Source organism: Falco rusticolus, chromosome 7 (genome assembly GCF_015220075.1).
Source record: "Falco rusticolus isolate bFalRus1 chromosome 7, bFalRus1.pri, whole genome shotgun sequence".
Lineage (NCBI taxonomy): Eukaryota > Metazoa > Chordata > Aves > Falconiformes > Falconidae > Falco > Falco rusticolus.
In genome coordinates this window covers 66,840,130-66,862,305 of record NC_051193.1, presented here as the reverse complement: position 1 = coordinate 66,862,305, position 22,176 = coordinate 66,840,130, and the positions used below count along the sequence as shown (strand labels likewise).

Genomic DNA, 22,176 nt, shown 5'->3' with positions numbered 1-22,176 from the left:
AGGTCTTTTTACAGGTGGATGAGAAAATTATTGATTTAGATAAACAGCTGTTTTAGTTGTGGTGATGATGTGCACTTGCATTGATTGCAGTGGTGGTAACTGAATTATAATCTTTAAAGATAGTGGAATGTGTTCAATTTTAATATAACAGTTTACTAATGGATTGGAAAACTAATCAGCTTTAAAAATCACTTAAGGCTTCTTATGTTTAGCAGAAGCTACAAATAAAATAAAAATGCAGTGACTGTAGAGTCTGGAGGTAAAAACTATTAAAAACTTTAAAAAACTTGAACATAATTCTAGGACACCCCCCCCAACTTTTGAAATTTCGCATGCTTTATCTTCATTCACTAAACCTATGAATGCAGTGGGGATAAATGAGCAGGATAGAAGTATTCTATATCTTACAGATTCCGTATGTGGTATTTAATCCAAACAGTATCACCTTTGACTTCAGAGATTTATTTATTTTGTTAAATCTTGCTTGGGATTACATAAACACATTCTGAAATGCTCCTTATTTATGGGCCTTGTTCTACACTAGCAAAAAATTAAGGTTCTAAGAAACACCTGTTTTTCTAGAGGTCTTTTAGGGTAATAATGTGTTTATGTAGAAATTGCCTTCAACGGCTTGCACGCATGGCAAGTATTGTTTCAATTAGTTTGAAGCAAGTCCTGGGACTGCTGTATCTCAGTTGTTCTAGTGCCAGGGTGATTTGTGGTGTCTGGCCTGATGGTACAAAGGTCCAGCCTCATTGAAACATCTTGTAGTATTGAGTGTTTCTGGACCATGACTGTTGGCATGGTACTGTGAGGCCAGCCACCAGAATCCTACCAACACAGGTACAGCGTGAACTTGTGGGTGTTCTGTCACTACTAGCCATGAATATATTTATTCTAAAATGTTTTCCTTAAACTGGTTCAGTTAGAAACAGCTTAATTCACTGCTCAAAAATGTCCAATTCATTGTATGAAGGGAAAATTGTAAGTGGTATAATATGTAATTCAACTTTGCTATGCAAGTGCGGTGCAAGTGATTTCTAGCTGAGAGAAACTGGTTTACTCAGCTGCTCAAAAATTCCTTCAGACTTGAAGGAAACCTGCTTGGCTGCCTTGTGCATCTACAGGAATGCTGCAGTATCTGTTCAGCAGCTTCGTGGGAAACTTACCCAAACGATGACTGAAAACCATGGGATGAGTATTTGAAGTGAGAACGATAGGAAAGGCTTGAAATAAATACGCTGCAACTTTTGATCAAAACAACTGTAAAGATAATATGATCAGGATGTCTACGTGATTTCTTAAGAGTTTGCCATATGCTTGTGTAACACAAAACCTATATTTCTAGGGCGCAAACTTTGGGAAATCTGAAATAGTTTTGCTACTGTATAACTGAAAGCTCTGGCTCGTGTTTTGGAGAACTGTTCTTAGCTCGATGCAAAAAAACATTGGCAATTTTCTCCAAACATCCATTCTTTTCTGACAATAACCTGGATTTCTTGTTTTAATGCCACACAGTAGCAGTATTTTGTGTGCTGTTTGAGTTGCTATATAGTTTCCTGTGTCATCTGCCGCTGCTTCAGAAGGGTCAGAGTCTTAAGTCAGATCTGCCAGCAGGTTGCAGATATCTTGGATATATTTGCAGTGCATTAGCTATGTACACAGAACTGGATTGAACTCCAAATGCCAACTTCAGAGTCATCTGAATCACCTTTTAGGGTTTTTGGCTGTATGACTAGATATCTGTAACCATAACAACTGCTTTTGTGTACAGTTCTGTATTTGTGTGTTCCCCTTTGCTAGAAAATTTTGTGAATTAGCAGGTACCAAATTTAAATTCTTAGTGGTGAACATACAAATCTGGTATTGATCCAATGTGTTGAATTTTTGCTGGCACATCAGTCTTCACAGAATGTGGAGCAGAGTGTGGTCTATCACTATCTTTTGTTTTTTAAAATGGGAGGTCAAGCAGTATTTAAAATCCAGTTCCTACTTATTAATGAATGAAGGCTATTCAGTGTTCTTTCTCAAATCTGTGATTTTTAATTTAAGTTCTCGGGAAGTTGCTTGCTCCTAGTAATACAACATCAATGTCCTGCTTCCCAGCTTTGTTACTCCCAGCACAGAGGTAAAGGAGGAGTTGAACTGCTTTTTTAACATTTTAGTTGGTTATTGGCAGATTAATGGATTAGCTAAGATAAATAAGATAGTACAGCTGTATTTTACTCATTCTAATCAAGTCATATCTGCTTCTAAATCTATTTTCTGATATTTTTCACTGGCAGTGAAAATTACAACTGATGTGTGTGTGCGCGATAATTCTGCCTGAATAACTGCATATTTTTTCCCCCCCTGACTTATGTGAAAGTTATGATGGAATATAATATCTTCATCTCCAGGTTAATATTTGCGCTATTTTGCAACGTGCTATGTTGTTTCAGTATCAGGCAAACTGCAAAAGATAATGACTCTTATGGAATGTTTTAAATCATAACCGCTCTATTCCTGGAAGTTTGATCAGATAAATCTAAGCCACTGTTGTATAACGGCAAGGACACTGAGTTGGTGTTCACTGATGCATAGCTAAATGAGATAAAACCTTAGATGATTTGGAGTTTAACCACAGTAAATAATTTTTTTGAAAAAAACCTACACAGAAGTATGACCCTAATTTTGCAGACTATATGCTGAACTTCCTGTTGATTTTGAGCATTATTAAACAACTGAAACGTACTTGTGGGGTTTTTTAATAGTTTCAGCTTATAGCTCATTGTACCATTGTGAGCTTCATATTGAGGTAAAAATAAAAGAGGAAGTTGTTGATTTCTAAAAGTAATGTCTCATGTTGTCTTTTTCCATGTATTTTTCTTTTGGGAGGATCCATCGATGCCTGAAGGTGGCTTTGTAATGCTTTTTGATTAATGCTGATTCTTCTAGACAATCTATAAATTGATGTGTTCTGCGCCCCATGAGAATAATGATACGTTGCTTTGAAAAAAACCCAAGAACCCTGTGGTTACATTAAGCTTTGAAAGATGATTGTAGCAGGATTGTTCACAAATGCAAAAACTCATGCCGTTGTGCAACTTCCTTTAGGAAAGAATGTTATAATTTGAGAAACTCGGGCTGTTCACAGGATGAATGAATGGAGCCTCCACTAGAGCTAGTGACCATCATTGCTATATTACAGACACAAGGCATTCTCTCTCTGAAATTTATTGAAACATTGTTTTCCGGCACTGAATATGTAAAACATGTTTACACAAGAACTTAAATATGGGAAGTATTTTACAAATTATAAACCCATTAAACAGAACTTTTCAGTTCTGTTTAAAAGCAAAGATATTCTGACCTTAGCAATGTTTAAAAGAATGATACAATATACTGGGTTTTATTGGGACTTCTTGTATAGCTGTTTAATACATGTTGCTTTAATTTTTTTATTTTTTTTCGCTTTAGCTTTGGAGAAAACATGCTATTTTTTTAGATGGGGTACTAAGTGGAATCATCAGTTCAAGTGCAGAACTTGGTTCTTAAATATATGGTTGTAAAGGGTGGCTCGGTAAAGCAGGTATATACTGCCAGTTCAATAACACCACTTCAATACCTACCTGCCCTTCTGGGGACGTTTTTATGAACATCCTGCAGGACAGTCAGTTTAGGCAGTGGTACGATATAAAGTAAATGGATTCTAGCTATCCCTAATTTCAGATGCAGAACTTTCAAATGTGAGGCCATTAGCAGAAATAAGCTCAATTTACCTTACATTTATAAAAGGTCTTTGAAAAGAACCTTGTAATAACATTCTTTTCACTTAGAACAATCATGTCTGTACTACAGAATCTCAAATACTGCTTTAGAATGGAAAGCAAAATGAAGCATAAGAATCTTTTTTTCGTCAGATGGAGATTGAGGAAGAGTCTTTCTTTTCCATCCCTTTCTCATAGACTTATTCCTCCCTTCTCATTTTTGTTAAAAGCTAATATTACAATACACATTTTTACCGACTCAGTTACAATACTGGAATATAACCAAAGAAAACATATAGAGCAGCCACTTTCCAAACCCAAATTCTTGCACTAACTAGTGTTGATGGCAGCATATTTAACTCCAGTAATTTGTGGCAGTTGAATGACTGTACTGAAAAGCATACCAAAGAATAATCCAGAAAAATATGGATGTGCCAAAAGAAAGTGAAGAAACAGTCATTTTATTAATTTTTAAAAAGGATTTGAAAATACTGCATAGGCGCTAGGGAGAAAGAACAGCAAGTCAATCTCTCTGCTTGTGAGAGAAATAACTGAAGTTTTTGTACGTGTTCTCTACGTCACTTTTTAAAGGACTGGTGCCTGAAAATAAGTCTCAAATAATCTGTGTGCTGTCAGAAATGGATAATGAACTATGATAAAAGAGGTAACAGCTTAAGGTGCTCACAAGGAGGCTTCATAATGAGAGAAAGGAGAAAGAAAAGGTGAGAGAAATTACAGCAAGAAGGGAAATTCATGTCAGTGGAATATTTTAAGTGGTTTCTGTTGTAAATCATTGAAGCTACTCTTTAATAACCAAACTGCATTTATCAGTAATCTTTATTTCTTAAGGAACTATACACAGGTACTTTCAGTTAGCTGTTCTGTACTTGGATGCTGAGGGAATTAACAGTCAGAATTCAGTCCTGTGAGCTTGTCAAGGCAATTTCATAATTTTCCTAATTGCTAGCAAACTGGAGCATATCTTGATTCAGAGTTGGTCTCTGGCTTAGTTCTTCTCATGCAAAACTCACGAGTGAGCTTCTGATAGTTAAAATAATACTAAGCCTGCAGCATGTTTTTTGTTTTCCCTGCTCTCCGTGAGGTTATAACTTTAAAGGTTTCCCAGAATTCTAAATATGATGCAGTTGATCAAAACCATAATTTTAATCATAAAAATATGTGATTGAAATAAAATAGAAAAGCAACTCATGTGATATATCCCACGGAACTCTAACAGAAATTCATTTCTAACATGAAATGTTGCATAAGTGCATGTATGTGCCAATGCATATAATTGTCACACAAGTGAATGCAAGATATTAGCTTTTCATGGTGTAAAGACCATAAGAAAATTTTCTAATATTTTTATTACAGTGAACTGGCTATTTCTGTTATTGAAATCGTTCTGGTTTAGTGAGGGAAGGTAATTATTGTGATAATAGTCAAAATTGTCTACACTCATTTCCATAGGGGAATGTTACTTGGCTGATAAAAAAGTAACCTGGAGTAATTTCTCATATATAATTGCATAGTTTTGATTATATACTTCTGTTTTAATCTATTTTCAGAGTGAATCTCTCTTCTTTTTTTTTTTCCTCATTCAATTCTAAAAATACACCAAAAGAATTGATTTAAGCATAGGCAATTTTTCTGTGAATTTGAATGCACTCGAACGCTTCCCCCTCCCCCGCCCCCCAAGTCAGACTGTCGTCTTATGGCTGGGTTTTAGTCATCTCAACAGCCCATGATTTGAAAAAATCCTATTACTAACATGCTTCATCAATTAATCAGCTATAAAGGAATGTTGTGAAAGCTGTAAACCAAAAAACTCACTGGCTGTTTTACACAGTACTTTTGCTATCTTGTGGCCTGACAGAAAGTTGAATTTACAAGTTCCATTTTTCATTTTACAGAGCTACTAGAGAAGACCCTCAGAAGAGAGGAAGAAATGGGAGCTCTCCAGGTATACTTTCTATTTAATTAACTTGCTACGCTTTTTGTCACCCTTAAAATTACTAAGTTGCATTACAACACTATGATTTCTCCCTTGTATCGTAAATTCAGCTTTGGAAATATAATCAGCGAAATACAGCCCTGATAGCTAGTACTCACTGCTGAGTTTCTGCCCGCCAATTAAGCTGCACATTAGAGAAGATTAGTCAGCCTTCTCCTATGAGTCATTAAATCTAGTCCATCAATGAAAAGAATGCTGCTTTTAAAGTCACACTGTATATCGAAGGTATTCTGTTGTGTTATGCTGCCGGCTTCACTGAAACTGTATGCGAGTAAGAGCAGTGCAAATCTGCATTCAGACCTGCAAAAATGCTTTAACTCAACCAATGAAGTAAAATAGAGATTTTCTGGGTGTGTTGCTTTATTCTGTATATCTGAATAAAACTGAAGGTAAAAGACTTTAAGTATTTTAAATTTCTGAAACATTAAATGTCCATAATCACCTTCCTGAGGAAGAAGGGACCAGCTGATATATGATAGGACTTGATACAATATGGTAAATCCTCATTGTATGTCATCTAGCACTAAAGCTGCTTGTGCTAAGCGCTTTAAATTTGCACTTAGAAAGTAAGAATTAGCTTTGGAATATTATTTAAGCATTACAGTCAAAGAAAACATACTCTTTTGAAATGAAAATGGCTAGGAAAGCAAAACCAAGCTGGAATGTTTAAATTATGAGGCTTGGGAGATTTTTAGGGAGAATAGTGTATGTATTCTTCAGAACGCAGAAAGCAAAAAAGAAATTTTTAACAAGAAATTACAGCAAACAATACCCAACATGAATATAAACAAAGTTTAGGTACAGTATGAAGAGTGTATCAATGAAGCAGCATTCTGGAAGTGTGCTGGAAGCAGGACATTTATGTGGAAATTAATAAAGATAAAGCTGTTAAGGAAAATCAAATTATGTTTTGACTGGTGCAGTTTGTTTGAAGATAAGCCTTCCCTTCTGTTATAATAAATAGAAGGCATTTTGCAGGCTAGAGGTATCAAAAGAGTTAGTGTAGAAACAGTTTGATCCAGTAAGAAGAGACAAGTTGCAAGTCCCACAAGTTACACAACACACCAATCCAGCTGTTTCCTGTTCAAACAAAAATCTTGGCCTGGCTTTCTGGCAGCTCGAGTTCAACAAGGCTGAGCGCTCGTCTGCGCAAGCAGTTTACACAGGTGCATATCTAGTTACATCAGTGTAAAAAGATCTCCTTTCATGTGAAGCAATTCTGCATCTGCTTTCATGTGAAGCTCTGTAGTTGACAAATTGTTCTAATGATGTTACTTCTGATTGAATGAGGAGTAATTTTATATTGCAGAAAGTTGCATCATAAGAGTGTGTTGTGGGCATATATGTGCTTGCCTGTATTAGTGATGGTCTGTCAAGTTCCTGATCAAGTTGCTTTATGCCCTTCCCTAACTGGCAGTTCTGGTTTCAGTGTGTGACTCGTACTGCTCTGGCTGCTATTTTTGTATTCAAACGCTTGGTAGCAGTTTTTTGCTCCTTCAGATGCCAGTGCTTTCACCGTCAAAGTATTCGGCAAAACCATCTATTATTTTTCTAGATAGTATTATGTCCTGCTTAGCCAATATGTCTCAAAATGTACCCGGGTCTGGGATCCTCTGTCCTTGTGATGCTGTGTTCTAAAGTGCGGTGGCTGAATATGTACAGCTTTGCTAGCAAATAGTTGTGAAAACCAACTGCGTGTCCTCCTGACTGAATCTCCCCAACCTGTTGCATCTCGATATATAAAGCACAGGAAGCAAGAGGAAAGTGAGTTTCTTTGAATATGGAATTTCCTGGCACACTGACCCTTTTGTTAACCAGGTGGTATGGAATATTTGTTTCTTCTGAGCCCCAGTTCAGCAAAGCATGTGTATAGTTGGTTATAGCGTATTAATGCTTTCATTGAAGCAGATTGCTAGAAGGTGATTGTCAAATTAAGGACCAGTAGCAAATAAAATAGTATTCTTTGCCCCCAAGGCCTACAGTCCTTGGATAGGTTTCCTGTGGCGTTAGTCCTACCCAGACGACCTGGTTTCTGCTGAACCAAGGACTATGTTGATTGTTGTTGGTTTTTTTGTCTACATGTTTTGGTATCTATCTTAATGTACACAGAGTATTATATGTAGTATTATATGTAGTAAGCTAATACTTGATGCATTTTGTTTGCAGTCTAAGCAAACCCCATGTGTAAACCATGTTCAGGGAACAGGCAGACAGAAGGGCTGTGCGGTTTGGATGATGGACAGACAGTTGTAAGCAGTCAGGTTATCGTGGCTGTAGGACTCGTTACTGGAGCCGTGAATGCTGACCGTAGTCTTAGAAAAGCCAGACACATGAGGAAATCTGTTGGAGATTAGTGGGGAAATGATGACTGGGGATCCCAGAGTTTCTTTGCCATGTCTTTGAAGCAAGTAAGAATAACATTCCCCAGTGCTAAGGGTGTATGGTTTTTTATGCTTTGTAGTTTGTTCGGTTTTTGAGGGGCCACAAAGAGCACCTCTTGTTAGTAATCATTGGAATCAAGTACAACTAGTGCTTCTACAACGCCATCAGTTGAAAACCACAAATGACAGACAAAAAATGTTTTATGACGATTACTTCTGGAAATATTGGGCTAGTAATTTTCACGTCTTCCTCTAGTCAGGGAATATGTTGGACTGCAACTGGCATGATGAAGATAAAATAATACTTCATTAGGTAGAGGGTAAGAATCTTAATAGCCACATCTTTTTATGTGAGCCTGACTCATCTTATATTATGTGTCAAGATGAAAACTATATGTAGTATACGTGGTTGGTTGATACAGGACAGGGTATTTTGAGAGCTAGGAGGCTGACGCTTTGGGTGACATCACTGTATTCTTGTTTTTCATTTTGAACTTTTTGCATACTTTTGACTAAAGTTTCTATGTTATACCTAAATTTATATGAGTTTATGCGGTTATATATGAGAGTTCATATATGTTCTAAATATTGTTTATAAGGACATAGAACATATGCTTGTTCTCTGCTGTTAACACGTGCACTCATCATAATACAATTTTTAGCTTGTGAAGAGCCTAGATCACTTTCTACATTCCCTTTGATAGGCACTTCAAGAATATAACCTCACTTCTTACTTAGTTGGAAGAAAAAAGGCTCTAATTAGAAGGTTTTAATCTTTCTTTTTTGTGAAAACTGTTCCATGGTACAAAAAAATGCATTCGTGAAAACAATATGTATAGATAATTGCAATATTCAACTGTATGGATGTTCTCTGGGAAAACGTTTAGAAGCCATTTTCATTTGCTTTGGAATTAGTGGCATGCTAATGTAAATTAAAAAATATTAAAATACTGAATCTTATTTTGAAAATATATTGATAATGTATAAATTATCCATGGTAAATTTCCTAATTGGTCACATGCTGGTCTTCAGAAAGTTATCTGCTGAGATTGTAAGAGTTTATTCAGTTTTTAGAATTTGGCTGCTAGATCATGTGCCTTTATTTTAATGAGTCATGTTGAAAACACTTATTCTACCATTCATCCTACTAATACATTCACTCTACGACATTTGTTTGCAAAGTATTTATTTTTAACTGAAGAAATTTATATCTGAACTGCTGTTCACCATCGCCACATATTTATGGGATCTGTACACACCATTTTTTATAGTCATGAGTTTGGGGTTTGTTGCAGAATCTTTAAATAAACAAGAGGTTGTGTAACAGCCACTGCAATTTTATGGAGGACCGAGCATCTCAAAATAAATATTTTTGAGTTTTTCACGGTTTTTTTTCTACCATAAGTTTGTTCTAATGTGCTGAAATACTCAGTTTGTATCTCAGACCTGCTTCCAAGAAAGAATAAAATCTTTAATATTTAATACACTACCTTTACTGAATTTCACAAACATTTTTTTGTCAGAAAGCTTTTGCCTATGCAACACTGTAGTTGGAATCCCCAACTACCATGCATTGTGACGAGTACTAAGCAAACTTTTTTTTTTTTGCAGACATGTCAAAGTTTAGTATTCTAGAGCTTCATATTATCCTGGGTTTACTAATAAAAAACTAAAACATACGTGAAATAAGTCTATAGGAAATCTGAGACATATATCTGGGTTTTTTGATTCCTACCATTAACAGTATGATCATCTAACAGTTGGACTTGACGATCTTAAAGATCTTTTCCAACCTAAATGATTCTATGAATCTATTCTATGATTCCCCATTTTGTTGTTTTTTTTTTTTAAAAAAAAAACTTTAAAAATTGCAAGTTTAAATTTTGTCTTATTTTTTGAAAAACTCTCTACTTTGATTCAGAGTCCTATAACTGAATGTGATTAGAGGGGTACATTTTTTTCCCCTCTCTGTACATTTGTTTTATTATTTATCATTGGTTTATGCACAGGGAGTTTCGAACCACTGTGTATGCAGTTCTAACATCAACCAGTTTAGTTGCATCCACTACAGGCAAAATGTTAGCTTTTTTTCTTTCAACAGTTGTATTTTGGTAGTGTATTAGATTTCTGTTCAACTTATTTTGTGTACATTCCTGTTTTCCCTTTAGATATTTCCTTGTGCATACTTTCCTGAATGGTCTGCTTGCTTTTTGTACGTCTTCAGAATCAATCAGTCTTTTCCAGCCACTATTTTATTTCTTTATCTTTTTTCAGCCTCACTTGATGCAGTTATTTTTCTTAGAGTATATTGTCTCACTTCTGCCTATGGTTTAGAATTTTAGTCAGTTGCAAGTATTGCAGGCAGCTGATGAAAACTAACCTCATTTGTACCCCAAACACCTTTGGGAGAATAGGCTTTAAGTATTTCACTCAGCTAAACTGTGTCCTCTTCAAATTATATGAGTAAAAGTTAGCACTCTAGTAATACAAAAGACAATGGGTTCACAAAAATATTTAAGTACACAATATGTAAATACTGTTTTTTACACAAATACGTACATTCATTCAGTTAGTAAACATAACCATTATTTTAAAGTTTTTCTAAGAAGTAATAATTCTACAAGTGTCTGTAACTCATTTCCACCTAGTCTTAAAAAAAGTTGAAAAAGACTTTCACATTCTTGCAAATGGCAAGAACTCTTTTCTAGTGTAAGAAATTTTTAATGTACCTGTTGCTACCAAAATAGTGAAGTCAGTTCAGACTTGTCTGATGGTCTTTGGATGCTGCAGGAATAAATCCAGATTACTGCAATCATTTTTACCTGTTAGGGAAGGATAGAACAGGAAAACCTGTAAGGGTTCTTAGCCTAATCAAACAGAAAGGAAAAAAATAAAAATACTCTCCCATACTTTCAAAAAGATAATATTTGAGCAAGGTAAGAGTCCCTGTAATGTCTTAATGGTCAACACTCTAAATGTGGGCTCACCTAAACAGTTGAATGTGTGTTTTTGCAGATTACTTAAAATATCATAACTCGTTAGGACCTAGTGCCAGAGTACATGATCTGGATTTTTACTAGCTTAATATTTTCCTCGAAGATACTCTAGATGGAAACAGAATGTTAAAGTATACACAGTAAACATAAATTCTGGGTGCTTTGGATTTTGTGCTGGATTAAAACTGCACAAGTTTATTTTATCTGCATTTTATTTTTGCCTGACATTAGGCTTTGACTAACGTCATCTTGTTATTAATAAAACATTCTTCAGAGCTATTTCTGGATAACAGAATAATGATATGGAATTTACTTTTTAGTTTTCTAAGGAAATGCCTAAAAGAAAACTAAACCAGATGCTAACATGACATGAACTCCAAAACATGCTAGAATTACAGTCACGGATGATAAAAAAAAGAAATCAAACTTTGGGATACATGAGAGTAAAATCAATGATACTGAAAATCTAAAGGTACTATTTGAAAAAAAATCAATTCAAATAAAAAAAAATATCATGGAATATTTTTTTTCAAATTCTTTCTTTTCTTGTTTCTGGGACTTTTCTTTGGAACAAATTTCTAAGTAAGATAGTATGATAAATGAGTCAAAGGTCTGATTAAGTACAGCAGTTCCTATTCAGTGAGTTTTTTTGCAAAATACCATGCATCTGACCAGCAAAAAACCAAAATTAATCCTTTTCATCATTGTTCAACTTCAGTTGCATTTATATTATTTACTTTCTAATGGGATCTTGTACTTTATTTTTAGGAACGTATTATGGCCTTAGAAGTGGTAAGTTTCTTAAATTAATTTCCAAACCAATCACAATGACATTGCTGATTATTGTTCTAAATGATGGAAAATATTATTTTTATGTACTTTAAAAAGAAAGATTGCGGTTATGGGGTTTTAACTGTCATTTTACTTCTAAGAGAAGATGTTATAATTTTACGCTGCACCTTTCTGTGTAGGTTTTTACTACAGTATTTGAGCACCAATTAAATGAAATACAGTGTAATGTGGCAGGTTTTCTATACAGTTTAATCCTCATCCCATCCCTGGGAAGAGAAATGTTGTAGATTTGAGCCATACAAAGGATGCTATTTTCCTACTGCGAACACCTCTGATGGTTGGGGTTTGTGTAATAGGTCTAATCATTTCAGTGACTGTTAAGTGTGCTTTTTACATATTTGTGCTGGGATGTAGAGACACAATCTGCCCACGTCAACACCGCAAATAAAAGCATGAAGGAATACCATTTTGATGATTAATTGCTATAATTTAATGAGATATTAATTTGGAAGGACAAAAGCCTTTGTGCATATACATGCCATGAACGCAGCTGGATTATCCAGATGTCCCAAGCTAGTAAGCCTGTCGGGTGGAATAGCTGGGATGGGTATGAGCTTGCCGTAGCATTTCTGTACCATGCTTCTTTCCTCTTATGTAGGAATGTTCAGTAAGACATCACATGGTAATATGTATCAGGTCCATTGTTTCTTTTTATTGGAAGTCCAGAAAATTTCATCTAAAGAAAACAGTACCGAGACAGTACGAAGGCTGCAAATATAAGCTTTTTAAATGTGCTTGTGCAAATTATTATTTTATCCTTCCTGGTTGTCTGTGCATCTCTGAAAACAGCTTCCAATTTCAAAAATATATTTAAAATACATTCAATATGTTAAAAAAATGCTTGCATTCACACATAAAAGGCCCTTTGTAAATCAGAGCGCAGTGCTGGAAGTCCTGCCCTGTGGGAGTAGGGAGCTAATGCTGAAATTCAGTGTCCTGGCACTTCACAGAGTGCTCTGTGGGTGTAAAGTGTTGCCAGGACATTGGTTCTCTTCAGGAACATCTCTTATTCATGGTTTGCTTACATGACAACCAGTCAGGCATGCATCCACTGCCTTCTGTTTCTCACGAACCATGAGTTAAACTCCCTGCAAATGCCCTGTCCGTTCTGCTCCCAGAGTCGTTTTGACACAGGCAGAGGGTAATTGCTTGCAAACAGCACAACATCATGCAAATTCAATCCATATTTTGTGGCGATGTTTGCCTCTATTTTTTCTGGAGCCTTTCCACTTTTTCTACTTTTAATGTCTCCTACTTGAAGAAAGAAGATTTGTAAGTTATTGTTCAGATAGAAGAGGAAGCGGATCATCTTCATCAGTAAAATATGATTTTCTTTCTTAATGCAAGTTGAGAGGTAACACCTGAATGAATCTGTGGTGCTAAATCCTAGAGCTTGAAATCAATCACTGCTTTTGTTATTGCTGCCGTTGGAGAAGGTGTAATGTTAAGCCCTGAGATTGCAGGCAAGAAAAGTATGGTCATCGCTGAGGCTGTTGAATGCTCCCAAGGCACTAGTTTTACTTTTGCCATAAAGTTCCTCTCTGATATCAGGCAAGTCACTTAAATTATTCACAGACTGTTAATCGCTTTGTGTTCCTCATTTTCTGGGTATCTGACTTTGTGACTTTTGAGGCCTGATTTTCAGAAATGCGGAGTTTTAGTAATAGCTGTATTCAGTGGGAGCTCCAGCTGTGTGTATTACTAAGTAAACTCAAAAGTTGGATGTTAGATACTTGACAGCGAATACTTTTAGTGATTCTGACCTTTATATCTCTGTTTCAGTTCTGAAAATAATAACGTTCTCTCTCTCTCTCTCCTCCCTTCCCCCCTTCACTGATCTTAAAAAGAAAATACACAGAGTAATGCACAGTCTGAATGTGTCAGGATGAGCTATGACAGAAAAGCCCTTAAGCAAAAGAATTAATGAGGCTTGCCATTTAAAGGATCCCTAAGAATCCTTACATTTATAGTGTGTATGTCAACATGGCTGTATATTTCTGCAGCATTTATAACAATGAGTATGTAACAGTTATGCTACTCATATATTTGTATAATTTTCTTATGTCTTATTTGAGTGCTCAGAGTGCAACATCAAAAAAGTACAACCGGTCACACATTTTGTGACTTGATTCAGGCTATAGAGGATGGAAATGTAATAAAAACATAAAATATTAAATTCAAACAGAATACTTAGTGAAAAAAAAAAGTTTGTTGTGTGGAAAAAGCATTTTCTTAGGGGAGTTTTGACAGAAAGGTGGCAGTTTGTGAGATTCACTAAATTAAAATACAAAAAGGGGCAAGAGGGGAAAAGCTGGAACACACACACACAGAGGCTGTAAAAATTGCATAAGAAAGCATCAACTCTCCAGAGCTGTTTTTAAACTGAGACCACAGGATGGCTGGATTAGGAATCTCATCTGCATTTTCCTCTACGGTATTCTTATCCTGCCTAATACTGGGAGGAACTTGCTCTGCACAGGAATAGATGTTCAGTGCAGAACTCTGAGATTTGCCACAAGTGTGAAGCCTCTTGCAGCCACTTTTCAAATTGTTTCTACCTTGCACACGCCTTTTTATGCAACAGAAAAGACATACATCTAAGAATAAGTGCATTTTTTTAAAAACCTTTAGATTAAGATTTTAACCTAAACAAACTGGTTTAGGCAGTGACCTGAAAACTGTGTACATGTAGGGATTTTGAGAGGTATATTTGGCAGCCCACTCTCCTCCCGTTCTCTACAATCTACTCATTTCTGCTTCCTGCACTTGCCAGTAAAATTGTTGTAGTAGCCACATGATGAACTTGGCAACTTCAGAAAAGAAAAAAAATTGGGAAAGAAATGCAAAGGAACCCAGCAGATTCTTTTCAGAGCTCTGGGTGAATAAACTTTCCAGGCCTAACTTAATCTCAGTGGTTTTGTGAGTTGCACAAACTAGGGGGTTCCCTTGCATCATCTCTGAGCACTGCCAGCTCCTTCTCCTCCCAGCAGCCTGAGCTGGAAGCTCCATCTCCTGCCCATGACTCATCCTGTCTGCTATACCCGACAGTTTCTTGGATCTTCTTTTTCCTTACCCAACTCGCTTGATTCCCAAGGAAAGTGCTGTGTTACCATCCTCCCTTAGGACGTGGCACCTGGTCTGGTCACTCCCTTAAGGAACCCAAGAACAAGTAGTGTACCTGTCACATGAAGCTTTTGTAATTTTTGGCTCATCTTCAGTTGGATCAGTTCTGCAGTATGAGTCAGTAGATAGGTACGCCACTTCTTGCTCCTGAAAGGACAGGAGTAGAAGCTGGAAGGTAAGAAGGAAGAACAGGAAAACTTAGACTCACTAGTGGGTATAAAAGGATCTGAAGAACCAAAGTGTGTTCTAGAATAATCCTTCAACTTGTGAGAAGTGCCAGGGGAGTAACAAGTACAGGCAAATCTGAGGTTTTGAGTACGTAGAGATTACGTGTTTTGTTTGGCTCTTTTTGGTTTAATGCTGTTTAATAAATTGAATTTAATTACTACATAGCTGCTAACAAGTAATTTTCCTGATTACATAGTAATCAATTATGTAGTCTGATATTTTGCCAGAATGAATATGATTGATCTTTAAATTAGGTGATTCATTGTATTCTTGAGTGTGGCTTAATTCTTACATAAATGATTTGGCTCTATGTTATTTGTCGACAAAGTTGTATGGTTTTCTTGGGACAAAGTCTGTATCGTACTCTCAGCTGCAGCTGCAAAGGGAAGTGTATCTAGTTCTCATGAAGAGCTCAGGGTGCGTTGTGTAGGTGCAAGCTGCTGCTGTGCCATGCCTGTGACTTTTGTGGGTTTCTGTAAACTACATTGTGTTTGTGAGCATAAGCTGCCAGTTGGATTCCTCTGCCTTAGTAGTATTAGTCTGACATAAAAGACTGGGAAATTTAACTTGAAATAACCATGTCCTGAAGCTATTCCAGTGAATGCATGCATTCTGCATCCTTTGATCAATGAGACAGCTTGCTGCTTTCAGTAGAGAACCCAGGAGTGAAGTTACCACTTCCTTAGAATACTTGGATCAGACTTATCTGGACATGATTCAACTTTTTGTTACAATGTCATAAATCTAGGTTAACTCCAGTAAAGCTGTAAGTATTCTGCAAAATTGTTATTTAATATGAATTTCCTTTTCACTATGAACACTTCTGTATTTTATTGTAACTCATATTTTATATTCATGAAAGTAAGGTTATGAATACCAGTCAAACAAATTTCTGTCTGCACATACTCAGCAATATAAAATCGATGAGATTCTTCTACTCCGGTAGCAGGCTCAAATTTGCATTGCTTTTCTGATTTATCACCCAATTTAAAAGAATTGGAAGGGTGGCAATGCCCAGCACATTTCACAGAAAGATTACGCGACTGCCTGACACCATACATCCTAGGGTGCTCGCCCGCGGTGCTCGGTGTGCCTTCCATCAATAAGGAAATCTTGCTGGTAGCTCTTGAGATCCCTTTGTGATACTTTGTATGTATGAATGTTTAGGAAATCTTGAATCTAGGGGTTAATGCTTTCTTCTCCCCTTGGTTTGCTTCTGTAGTGTCTTGCCAAAACTACCATTACATCAAAGGCCTTCTGGTGCTCCTAGAACACAGCCATTCTTTGATCTTATAAAAATGACCGGGAGAGGAGCAGCAGCCTGAGATCCTCTGTCCTGCCTGCCTCGCCCTTTCCTTTCCTTTCATCAGCGAGCCAGTGTGTCCCTTCCCTTCGCTGGGGGTGGAGAACTTTCCCAAGGTTCCCAGAGTCCTTCCTTCGCTCACTCCCACCCAGCGACTTCTGCTGCCTGGTGCTTGCAGCCAGCTGTTTCCTTTCTCCCGATGCTCACCTTCGCCTTCCCTTCCTCCTTGATGTTGCCTTCTCCCCCACATACCTCTGGCTCTTGCTGAATACACTCCGCCGCTTATCCATCCTCTGCCCCCAGCTGTTTAGTGCTTTACTTGTTCTTTTAGCTTTTTGCTAATACAGCCACCTCTAGTTTTCTTCCACCAACATTATGGTATTTTTTTGCTGTGAAAGGATTTATTTAGCTCTTAAGAGTATGGATCTGTAATAATTGCGTTTCTTTCCCATTCATGCTTATTTCTCACTTTCTGGCTAATCCTGAGATTTAGAGTGGGAAACAAAAATGCTAAAATAGCTTTATAATATTCTGCACAACTGTTCTGATTCATGGATTTCATTTAAGGCTGCGTACTTGCACAAGGTCCACAAACTAAACATATCTATGTATATTTCTAATGTCGCCACTCTAATTCCCCTTCCATCAAACCCTGATTTATAGCATTATGTTTAAATTACTCTCTATTAAAAATTTTTTTCACTATTTTGCAAAAACGAATTACTGAATTAATGTAAGTAGTAACATATTGTTACAAATATATATATATTGCGTTGAGGCTTTGAATACTAAATTTACAGATAAGCTTAATCAATAATATCTCACTGTGTATTTATTAAAGAATATTTAAAATATTGGCCTAAGAATTTATTGCTAAATTGCTTGTAAGAGGCAGGTTACAAGATGTAGGTTACTCTGTAAATTGTGTTAAACTGCTTGTTGCTTGGCTGTCAGGATGGCCGTTTTATACATAAAACGGTGCATGTCTAACAACTTGGTCTAATAACTTTATAGTTTCTCCAACAGTGATATCAGTAATATAATACATTACAGAATCACAAAGTGGTTGAGGTTGGAAGCCCCCCCCCCCCAGGCTCAAGCAGGGTTGCCCAGGGCCAGTTGCCCAGGACTGTGCCCAAGTGGGTTTTGGATATTTCCAAGGTCAGAGATTCCACAACCTTCCTGGGCAGCCTGTGCCAGTGCTTGTTCACCCTCACAGTGAAAAGGTTTTTCCTATGTTCAGATGGAACCTCCGGTGTTTTAGTTTGTGCATTGCCTCTTGTCCTGGCACTGGGCACCGCTGAGAAGAGCCTCGCTTCCTCTTCACACCCCTCCCTTAAGATATTTGTACATGTGGGTGAGATCTCCCTGAGCCTTCTCTTCCCCTGGCTAAACAATCCCCACCTGTCTCAGCCTTTCCTCATGGGAGAGATGCTCCAGTCCCTTAAGGAATGTTCGCTGCCCTTTGCTGGGCTGTCTCTAGTATATGTGTCTCATCGTGGAGAACCCAAAACTGGACCCAGCGCTCCAGATGTGTCTCACCACGGCTGACTAGAGGAGAAGGATCACCTCCCTTGACCTGCTGGCAACGCTCCTCCTAAGGCTGCCCTTACGTTCTCTTAAGTAGAAAGCTCCTTTCAACATGTGAAGATGTGTTCCACATGTTGCAAATACTGAACATTTTTTCCAGATTTTAATAAACCAAAATCCTCTCAGTTATCCATTAGAGAAAGTTAAAAACTCAGGATAAATCTTTATTACAAAAACTAGTTCTTTATATATCTGAAGTTATTTCTCTTAGTTTGACTAGGAGTAGTAATATACAGCGGTCTTCACATTCATTTTTTTCAGCATAGTATGTATATGTATGTAAATATATTTAAGGAGTGATCCTATGTGTTCCATCTGTAGGATTCTCATCTTTCATCTGTGGCATGTGTGTCTATGAATTCTTCCGCAGAATACAGGATGCTTAGAACTTGACAAATAAGACATAGATATATGTGATAAAGCATGCTTTTTTGTTTTATATATCACAAAACAAGTTAAAAATTTGTTTGACAGTGGACTATTGGCCAGAATGTTCCTAATGTCCTGCCAGGTCCTTCATTTTACATTTAAGTGGTTTATATTTGATCAAATTATAACCTTAGGAACACAGGCATCAATTGCACCTATTGATGCTATTGATTTTTTTCTGTCATTGTTGTGCATCTTTTGATTAAAATGGGGAAATTTATAAGACAAATTATGAAAATTTTTTTCCTACTCTGAGGCTGGTTTGCTGTGAATCCTTGGTTCAATCACTTCTCTTTGTATTTCTATTTTTGTCAGTTGTAAAACTGAAAGATATTTCCATTTTCCCATGAAGGCTGCATCAATTGTATTTTTGTAATGCTTTCTGGAAGGGTCAAGGAACTACTAGCATACCAACCATTAGCAAAAAGTATATGTAAAGATTTTTAGCCTGCAAAGCTTCATAAAGTTGAAGATGTCATTCATGAATAATGACAAGGAAGTCTTTATACCTTTAATTTAAGAATGTGTGTCCACTAACATTGCTTTACTTTACAGACTCTGCCTCTTGTGTTATATTTCTTTTAGTTTCCTGTAATTATGTCTGGATGTCTTTGATCCAAAGCTTAGTAGACGATGAAGAATAGATTTTCAAAAACTGGTCCTGTGGACCCCCAGTAGTATTCAGAGCACTACTAGCTGGTGATTCACGGAGAGCTGGCTTGCCAAAAGACAGCACTGCCTCCTCCACATTTCCAGCTGCTAGTATGCATCAAACAACTAAAAATTCATGAGACATTTCCCTAATATTTTCCCATGTAAACAATTCCTGTAGTTACCACTACAGGGATGTTATGTGCTCATGACTGAGAGAAGAGATGGCCCATGTCATTGCAAACTGGGAAGGAAGCATCCATGAAGCTCTCTTAATGAAAGTGTGGTCCGCCCCACGCAAAAACAGCTGGGGTCTGTTAAAGTTAAAGTTCAGTTAGTTTGACGTTTGCAATGCTTAACAAAGGTCTTTCGTTTTCATTAGTGTAAGTGTAGGTTTTGCTTAAAACCAAAAATTGTACTGGTTAAAACTTTGAAACAAGGTAGTATAGGAGAAAATGCCAATTGACCTGCATGTTGTGTAACTTGGTAAGTTCCTATGTGTTTCCTGTCTTTGTAAGGGTAAATTGATTTCTTGATATGCTGAAATCATCAAAACACAGGTTTAATTGAAGTACCAGTATACACGGAACCTAAAGATCCAAAATATAATTTTGTTTTCTTTTCCTTCCGTACATGTGATGTATGCCACAGAATGTCCCAGCTATCATGGAATTTGCCTGGCATGTGAAAGTCAGCAGAGAACCTCAGGGCTCTGAAGTAGAACTACACCGTGTGTAAATGAAGAGCGTATGCTCTGTGAGCCTAGTGCTGGAGACGGAAGCTGACGATGCCTAGATTTACAGATGTTGACAGGGAAAGCAAGGGGGATACCTTTAGACATGCTGGGTGCATCCCATTCTTGCTGTTTAAGTGTTTCTACATGCTAAGGCCATTTAAAACAGAAGTCGTGGTAGGTCACCTTTAACATTACATCCTTCATCTGAATTGTGAGTAACTGCCTGCTGACATGCATTGCAGTCAGTTAAAATTACAGTTGCATTTAATCTTTTCAGGGTTATTCTTTGGGGATTAGCTAACTGGTACTTAAGTCAGCTCCGATTTTCAAGAATATCTGTGTAACACAGATAGCCATTTGATTTCACCTGCCTCAGAAAAGCACTGTACTTGAAAGTCAATGGAGTTTGTTTTCTGGTTTATATGTTTTCAGTATATCCTCTATAAAGGCAAACTTTAGGAGAACTATATACAAACCTGCTTTGATTTATTTGCATTTAGCATTGCAGCTTTGAGACTAAAAATAAAATGTGTGTCTGATTTTGATTTGGATCTGTCTCTTGAGACAGCGTGAAACTGTCTATCACCAAGAAAACATCAGTATAGGAGGATTAACTGCTCACAGGCAGTTTAAACATCAAAGTGTTCGTGTGAAGTCATGGAAAATGAGTAATTTGTTTTATCGTGCTCTGTGAAAACAGAAACACCCCTTTTCAAAGTAAATAACCTTTATTTTAAAAACAGAAAGGTTAATAGCACTCACTCTATGGAAGAGACTTCTGTTAAGTAAAATACCATTAATACTGCTCCAGTCAGTGCAGTCGGGGTTTCGTCCTCTTATCGGTACCATCAGTGCCCTGTGTCAGTACCTCCTGTTCCCTGTTAAACAATGAGCAGGCAGATGTGATTGCTCTCTTTAGGATTATTTGTATGCATTATGGCACACAGCTTTCCAATTTCTGGGAAAGAAATTAACAGTACTTAATTGCCCTCGATGTCAGGTGCTTCTAGCATCCTTTTTCGCATTTTATCTGTGCAGCTAAATCCACCTCTTTTAATATAATGGAGTGTAGTCATTAATGATACAAGTATGGCATTTGATCCACATTGAGAAGGTTGCTGTGCATTTCATTAAATTACCAGACTAATTCTGTGGGCCAACTAAAAGCTCTTTCATCACCTTTCCCTCCCATTCTTCAACATATTCTTTTGTTGCAGTCTTCTTTATTGAATTTCCTCTAATGAACTTGGTTTTTTTTTTTATTTTTCTGTTTTTATTTTCACATCAGTACCATTCTTTTCATTGGCTTTATGAGAAGGCACACATTTCTGTCCCTGAAAATGTTAGTATGTGAGTTATCTTATTCAGATCTTCACAAACTGCTCAGAAGACTGGGAGAATTTTAGAATATAAAAGGAACCGTTCTGGGTTAAGACCAAAGGTCAATCTAGCCCAGCTATAGTCATTGCAACAATGGCCAAAATGAAATGCTTGGGGAAGGGTGTATGAACAGGACTGATGTATATATTGTTTCCCACTCATTCATTCTGATTCCAACCATTCCAAGCTCAGAGACTTCCAAATTTAGATGTAGTTTCTGTGAATTTGGAACCCTTCCATGGTCTTTATCATTCATGAACTCACCCAGTTTTCTGCTTAAACCCATATAAAATTTTCTATCGTTCTGTGACTTCTGGTTTTAGGCAAATTGGTCATTTTTCCCCTCAGGCATCTGTCTTCCTGGCTGAAGAGTCCTGGTGTTTTGAATCATTGTATTTAATAATTTCTTAGATGGAAACAGTGCTCCATGGCTTTGATCGTTCCTATTGCTCTTCTCTGACCTTTCCTTGTTCCTATTCTGAAATAGAGGTCCACAGCTGCACTCAGTACTCAAGATGTAAGCACACTGTAGATTCATGTTCAGGAATAATTATGCTGTTTGGCTTTTTTTTTTCCTTTCCAAATTATATCCAGTGTTTATTTTGCTTTTCTCGTGGATGTTGAGCACTTGAGTTAGCAAGTTCTTGGAAATACCTATCATTACCCCATGATCTACTTCCTGAGCAGTAACGGTTAACTTAGAGCCCATCATTTTGTGTATGAATTTAAGTTTAAATTTAGGAA

General features: G+C 36.9%; 1 protein-coding gene across 1 annotated transcript in view; it reads left to right on the top strand.

Moving 5' to 3' along the window:
* Positions 1-22,176, top strand: part of CEP128 (centrosomal protein 128) — a 124,619-nt gene that overhangs the window by 86,616 nt on the left and 15,827 nt on the right. Inside the window, exons 19-20 of the mRNA XM_037395231.1 lie at positions 5,663-5,712; positions 11,909-11,932. Of these exons, the coding sequence (XP_037251128.1) occupies positions 5,663-5,712; positions 11,909-11,932 (74 nt within the window). The remainder of the gene's footprint in view (positions 1-5,662; positions 5,713-11,908; positions 11,933-22,176) is intronic.